Genomic DNA, 8,033 nt, shown 5'->3' with positions numbered 1-8,033 from the left:
GACCAATTCTCTGTTGTCAAATTTATCTATTCTTTACAATCTAGAGTAGCTTTTACCAGTTAATTTTACTCGCGGTAAAATAAAACTTTTCCACATCCACACAAGAACTCCATAACCATTTTTATAAATTAATTAATTATAAATGATTGGACAGCATATTCTATTTGTTATAGAACTTTAAGGTACTGTTTTGTCTTTAAAGAAAACAATTAAGTCAAATTAATCACATATCAACAAATAAATCAACCGATATTGGTAGAAATAGCGTGTCTATAAACACTGACAACTCAATTGAACTAGCAGAGAAGATCACTATTGTAGCATACACTACCTACTGTGTACAGTATATACAATATCATAAGAATAATTTCAGTTTATTAACATAATTGTTCACAGTATTTTTCTTTGTTAATTCATAAATATATTTCAGCCGTATACAATTTTAAATCCAGTCAAAGCAATAAATAGAAAGACTAATAAGTTCTATAGATAATAAATAGTCATCATGCTCAAAAATAAAGTGGTTTTTACCAAAGATTTGGTAAATAAAATATCAAATCACATAAGTTTTAGAAATGTTCAACATTCACACGCAACACTAAACCATTTGCAGGCCTTTACTAAGGCTTTCTACGTGTTCCTTGGCCTTCATTCGCAGCGCTGCGATGGAGGATGATCGTGGGTCGGCTGGGGCGGGTGGCGCAGGGACGGATGGCGCTGGTGGAGTTAGGTAGCTTGGGTACCCTGATGGTGGATGACTCAGGAAACCTGTAATAAAATATATCTAATTATATATTCGTGTTTTTGTGTACTAAAATCGAATGGAGATCATCTCTTCTTTCTTTCTCCTTTCGGATCGCGTTTTGGTCAAAACTCACCGATATCTAAATTGAGCATTCTGATAAACGAGCTGGGTCTGGATATCCATAATTATTCCACACTTTGAAATAAATTTTCCTGTAGTTTTTTTATGAATATACGTATTTTCACTTCGTGATTGTTATGTTTGCCTATTAGTGCTCCTATAGTGAGTACAGTAATGTGCTTTTAGTATCACATTAAATCTTGTATTTTTTTTATTTACCAAAGTATCAGTGTGTCAAACATTAGCAACTTTTTGTAAATAAAATAAATAAATGGAAATTCTATATCAATCATTTATAAGAATAAATACTCTATTGTTCCTTATACGGTATGAATTTGCTTAATTCAATATATGTATTAATATGACTTGAATAATATAATATCTGATCTATGGATGGAAGCTCGTTGACTTCGCAAAAACATAAAACTCCTATCAGGCTGCAATGCACTAAAAGAACATATGTACCTGGTAGAGCAGTAAGCAAGGGTGGGGCGAGCCAAGGATCAACAGGCAAGCCAAGGGCAGACAGACGAGGTACAGGTGCACAGCCGTATTCTGATAATCCGAGGCGAGCGGCCTCCATTTTCTCCTGCCGACGCCACTTGGCACGACGATTCTGGAACCACACCTGAAAGGCATAGAACACTTTTTAGAAACAACTTTAGTACCAAATGATTGAAACGTAAGAAAATGACATCAATATAAGTCTTGAGTAAGAGTAAGAGTAATTTTAATAAAAATTTTGATTTCTTACAAAAGTCTCAATAATTATATATATTTATATTACGAATACCGTAACATAGCGAAATAACACCGACAAACCACAATATAAATCACAAACTTTACCAACAATAAAAAGCAAATTAATGAGGTGAGTCGTTGGAAATTGATGTGCCATCTATTTGCCCATTATACTATAAAACTTTACCCCCAACGGTAAAACTAGACTTTCGTTCACAATAAATCAACCGCCACACACGTCCCTAAATCGTATCAGACTAGACACAACAAAACTTTGAACTCAATCATATAAATGTCCTGTTTTCGTATATTTATTATGCGCGCTATAAGAGCATAAATATCTACTTTGTCCCTAAGAGTATAGGGTTTAAATTTAATAAGTGCCGTTAAGGAATAAATTTGGTGTCGAATTGTAGTGTCAAATGATATATTCATGGGGTGAAGGTAAAAATACGAAGTTCGCGTGACTTCTACGATTTGTGCGGAAAACGTTACACGACTCTTGATGGCATTTCTGCCAAACTTGGTTAAACGTTAAATCGATTTTGAATTGACGACTAAAATAGGTACGCTTGTAACTAGACAAGACAATACATATAACGCTGATACCACCATAGTTTGATAGTAACTCTTTTAGCAAAAGTAATTTACTTCTTCTGAATGTCTAAACTATGTTTACTAGTGACATTCTGAAGATTCGCAAATGATTTGTAATTTGCCAATGGCATTTCATTCCAATCGGATTATAGTGTATGAAGGTTTGTCAAAAGTCGTGTTATAGTATCGTATGTGGGGGGACCCGTGAGATATGGTGTCGGCCCGAGACGTCGTCTGCTACCCATATAATAGGCAAACGTAGACAAAGGGCATAGAACAAATCATAGAAAATGGTATCATAGCTAAAACCTTTCCTTTAAGAATACAGTGTACGGACGATTAGCAGATTTTGTTTCTTTAATTATTCTTTGTTGACTTCTTGCAGGTGATACCTATTATGTGGTATTATCAACACAAAGGTGAAGGGAAGTACCATTTACTCGCGTATTGCGTATATATATATATATATATATATATATCATTGTGGGTGCGATATATATATATCATTTCGTACCATTAAGTTTGAGGTTTAAAAAAACATATTTTAAGGGTATCTGTCTAACTACTTTGTTTAATTGATGTATAAATAAGTTTTCTATTGCATTTGCATTAATAGGTACTGTTAGAAAAGAAAATCAATAAATATGTGAACAATTAAAAGGTTTCAGGTGCCCTTCGAAGCAAATAATAAATAAACGATAATATAAATAAAGACTAACCTTTACCTTATCTAAGATCTAACCTAGAACATGATTACCCAAATAATAAAGTCCGAATAACCCATATAATTCGTGGCAATTAAAATTTACAACAAAGTGAAACATTAACATTAAAGTAATAAGGCACGCATTAAATGTCGCTGTTTTCGTGCAGGTGGAGCGATAGGCAATCATTTCGGAAATCTAATTATAACTGAACAAACGTCAACAAATAACGCTGTTTTGGTAATTAATAATAATAAAATGTTACCAAACCTAGCCAACGTAGGGCTGTAACTTCGGTAGACATGCGATGTTCTAGGTGTTTTATACACGCATTTTAATACGATTCTTCTAAAAGCTTTAAAGATTTTTAAACCAAGGAGATGATTCAACAATTATCTATGGTTTTATTTGGAAATCATACGAAATATCTACAGTCAAAATCTGTAGTCCCTACGATGTCGTTATAACAGATTTTCAATGTACTTTTACCCACCGGGACCTTTGATTTTGGTCAGTATGATGTTCTAAACGATGTCGTCGGAAACGGTTTTTACTGTATTTGGGTTATTGGAAGAAATAAATGTTAATTAGTAACAATTATTAACCAAATTCACATTAATATTTATCCACGTTTTGTTATAATAATAATGAAATGTTACAATGTAGTAAATAAAATATGGTATATAAACGTAACCACTCACCTTTACAATAAAAAACTTAGCGTTTATTACATTTGCACTTTAGTCCAAACAAAATTGGATGAAATGTTTGATTTAAAAATAAAACAAAAAAGGATTATCGAAAAACATAACAATAACAAAAATCTATCGAGCCGCGGGGTATCTCTTGTTACTTTCTTATTACACGCTGATTGAATAAAAACGTCACAATAAACTCCAACTCTCGAGCCCGCCCGCGCCAACTGTCAGATAAAAAACAACAATGGCGCCCGAATATGACATCTGTCAGATTTGAATTCGGAGCGCGACACGATTGGCCGCCGCCGCGCCGCGATGTTTGTTATAGGATTGGACGTAATTGAGTTATCTGGCACTGTGGAGTCTTTTAGCGTTAATTGTGTAACAAATTGACTCGACATGTGTTGTGATGTAAACGCGTTAGCCGTAATTGTAAACGAAATAACAGCTTTGAGCTTGAGATTGTCGTATAATTGTATTTGCAATTATTTATTCGTATTTTCGAGATTTTTTTGTTGATTTATAATTTGTAATGAATATGTTTTGACATTAGCCTTAGAAAAGTATTTTATGTAAAGCAACTAAACATGATGATAATAATATGATAAATTCTATGTCTCGTAGGACTTAGTTAATATACATACCATTACATCCCTTGAGTAACGCGTGTCTTCAACAGACTTAGTTAAAACTCATTTAATAGTCCCCAAGGCACACTTAGGTATTATTACAAATAATTATCTATAACTGTCATTGTAACGTTTACCTATATGAAAATTAGTCGTATAATAAATGTACCATTATTTACATTTAAATAAAATAAAATAATATCAGTCTCCGTGTTGGTACTAGGTTCAATTTGTGTATTAAAAAATTATCAATGATACATACACACCATATAGCCTCAGAAACTCGAAGAAGGAATTAAGTTACTTAAATATCCAGAAATATGCAACAATTTAATATATTATTAAAATTAAATTTTGACGTGTGTACCAGCTTTTTAGTGTAGTAGTAAGTGTACGTTACCAACTACATTAAAAATATTTAATTTGAATACCTACCAGCTTACATTTAGTTCAATGCTTGTAAAAATATGTTTAGTAAGAACGTTAAGATATTCTCATCCGCTGTAAGATACGTATTATAGTATTGTCTTTTGTTAACATAGCTTTTACATATTAAGACCAAAAGTAATACCCCGTTGCAAGACGCAGGTATATACAAACTGGATTGCGACTGTGGCCTGCCTTACATAGGGCAAAATAAACGCAATATGTTCAGCAGACTCAAAGAACACATTGCAGACATAAGACATAGACGACACACAAAATCAGCAGTCTGTGGACAACACACTAGATAGGTCTAATCACTACATACGCTTTGACCAACCGAAAGTACTTACGAAAGAAAAAAGATACTTCCCAAGATTGGTACGCGAAGCGATTGAAATAAAAAAAACACCCCAATTTCAATAGAGAAGATGGCGTAAAATTATCAAACACCTGGGATCCAATAATATCCAAGTTAAAACACCAAGATAAACAATTCGCGAAAATAGAGAACACCGTGAGTCATTTCTACAAAAAACCGTCATCTTTTAGTCGATACCAACTCCGGGGAAATAAATACAGATAACACAACTTTCTCTACAGCTGTGATACTTTTGACATTCAACACCTTTTGTTTGGAAAAAATTAATTTAAAATTATGTAAATAATTATAAGTTTGTAATAATAATACATAGCTTCAATTCGTTTGAAAAGTGTTTTCTTAGTACGTATTATATAAACGTCCTAAAAGCTATTTCATATTGTGGATGTATCAATGGTGAGGATTACGTGTCAGGAAGTCAGCCTTCCGATGCAATCATCTCGAGACACATCCGAAAGATCTACACAGTGTAAATAAGGTAAACGATTTGCACATTTGTCCAGACTTTAAAATATTATAGAAATCATATTATGTTACCCAGGCATTCTAATGGTGACATTTTTTCAAATCAGTTTAGTTGTTTTTGAGTCGTAACAAACGTACAAAATACACAGACTTTTTATAAAATTATACATAATATATCATTATTACCAATGCCATTTGAAATTCAATAAAATGCTGTTTTAACCAAAGTTTTCTTACTGTCAAGTTATATTGTAATGAAAAAATTCAGAGCTTGAGTAATATAATGTTACTTCTTATGAATAATAAGAACACTATATATCTTTAACCGATTTGTTCTCTTAATTTAAGTTATTTATATTTCATATACTTATATATTTTTCTGCCCAAAAATCGAAATAAGCTACTACCACTTAACTTCTATATACTCGTTATTGTTTTATTTCACAACCTATCAAGGTACTATTATAATACATTGAGTGCATTCTCTATTGAAAACAAATAAACGCAAATAAACCTGTAGCCAATAGTAGGTACCTATCAGAGTTTGGCATAGACAAGCTTAGCCGCGGCGGGCACTCCATGTCATACGCTCGTCTTTTTGCGGACAGCAGATCGACTATCGATTGTAACCCTATGTTTCTCTAACAGCTATACGTGTGTAGCTTCCTTGTAGGTTTTGAATTTGAGCTTCAATGTAACGATTTGTGGGTTTTGTCATTACTGTAAAGTAAGATAGTAAAGAGTTTATGGCGGCCTTTACTTCTTAAATAGCATCAAACTTATCATTTACCACTATATCCTCTATATCCCCATACAAGGCTGTGAATTAATTAATTTAAATTAAATATTAACGTTAGTGGAATCACAAATCAGGATGGCTTTTAGCAGATAGGCGGTGAACGTATATTATTATTATACATTTTGATATAAGTAGGCGAATAATGTAAGATTATTTAATGGTGCGATAAGTCGAGCGAAAGGCTAATATAGCCAGGTTGGCCAAAATCCTTGTATCCGCTCCGTACGTACCTTGCTGATTGTAATTTTGACAGTTTAAGTGGTCAGATACTAATGTGGAATGTCTTTAAATATGCATCAAAGTTTTTTTCTGGTTTCTAAACTGTATGTAAATGATGGTTGTTGTATATAGATTTGCTAGGCTATGTTTCAAATTTATTAGTATCCAAATGTGTGTGCTTCCGTTATTTGCGAATAACGGCAACACTATACAGACCTAATATAATTATTAAAAACTACATTAAACCCGTCCTGTCGAAGACATGTAAATAAAATAATCATTCGATTGCAGTACATATGTTTGTAAATTTTCTTTAAGTTTTCTTTAAAGTAAGATAAATAAAAACATACATAATTTTTTTCGTAGTTTTTACTACTTTCGAATTGTACTAATAAGAAGCGAACATATAAGGACACAGGATACATATAAGTATCATTTGTTATAATTTACCTGTCAGTGACTTCTTTATTTGTAAATTATTTCTTTATTTTTGGTTTGGTTTTTGCTTTTTGGTACAGAAGTGTATAACCTATGTTTAAGTTACATAATATTTTCATCCTAATAGATATAGTTTAGTATAAGCAGTGAGACTCGTTCGTACGTAGGTAGAAGCGTTCTCGGCTATTGGTCGCACTAACGCAATTACTACACCCACTGACCACCGCCCGCTACACTATCTTTATACAAACATACACTATTATTAATAAACAACGTTATACGATATATACATATGTATACTTAACACGCGCTTTATTTATTTTGTTTTGTTTAATTTAGAACAAGGGGCATGTAGTTCACCTGACGTTAAGCGATACCACCGCCCAAGACAGATAATACTGGAAGGCTTGCTAATGCGTTGCCGGCCTTTTGAATTGGTATACTTTTTTTGTCTTGAAGATTCCTAAACATAATTACTTAACTAAAACTTTTTTATATAACAGGGGGCAAACGGGCAGGAGGCTCACCTAATGTTAAGTGACCCATGGACCACATTGCCAGAAGGCAGCACATCCCACAAGTGCGTTCCCTGCAGACACGATAACTAGCTAGGAAAACTATCCTTTAATGTAAAGAATGCATGTTTTGATTTGTAAATTAATATACAATAATTTTTAATATAGGTTTTGTATTCTTTCATTCTATCCTATTCATATAAAAATCTTACTTGTATTTTAATACTTTTAAATTCACTGTTTTGTGCTTGTCTAAATAAAATTATGTAATCTTTTCTCCGCGTGAAATTGCGTCAAAGTAACTTTCTTCGTAAACGCCGTACCTACATCAGCAATCGATCGATAAATCCTTTATTTACACATTCCCCTCTCACAAGTTCTTTTAAGAAATCGAAGGAGATGGCTATATAACTTTCGTAAGAGCGAGAGAGATGCACAGCCATCGCCATCTTAGATGCAGGACCAAAAGTTAGCCGATAACTCGTTAAACAGAAAAGACCTATATCTTAGATAAGCTTGTTGAAAATTGATCTGTATTGTTTGAATAATAAGGTTGTA

At 32.9% G+C, this 8,033-nt stretch overlaps 1 protein-coding gene across 1 annotated transcript in view; it reads right to left on the bottom strand.

Moving 5' to 3' along the window:
* Positions 1–561: 561 nt before the first annotated feature.
* LOC123711169 (retinal homeobox protein Rx1-like) overlaps positions 562–8,033 on the bottom strand; it is a 30,318-nt gene continuing 22,846 nt past the window's right edge. Inside the window, exons 3-4 of the mRNA XM_045663616.1 lie at positions 1,331–1,493; positions 562–768 (exon numbers count right to left, since the gene is read on the bottom strand). Coding sequence (XP_045519572.1) covers positions 599–768; positions 1,331–1,493 — 333 coding nt within the window. The 3' untranslated portion in view covers positions 562–598. The remainder of the gene's footprint in view (positions 769–1,330; positions 1,494–8,033) is intronic.

The sequence above is a fragment of the Pieris brassicae genome, chromosome 6, assembly GCF_905147105.1.
Source record: "Pieris brassicae chromosome 6, ilPieBrab1.1, whole genome shotgun sequence".
Taxonomy (NCBI): domain Eukaryota; kingdom Metazoa; phylum Arthropoda; class Insecta; order Lepidoptera; family Pieridae; genus Pieris; species Pieris brassicae.
Note: the sequence above shows the minus strand (reverse complement) of the source record. Positions and strands in the feature narration are given on the sequence as shown.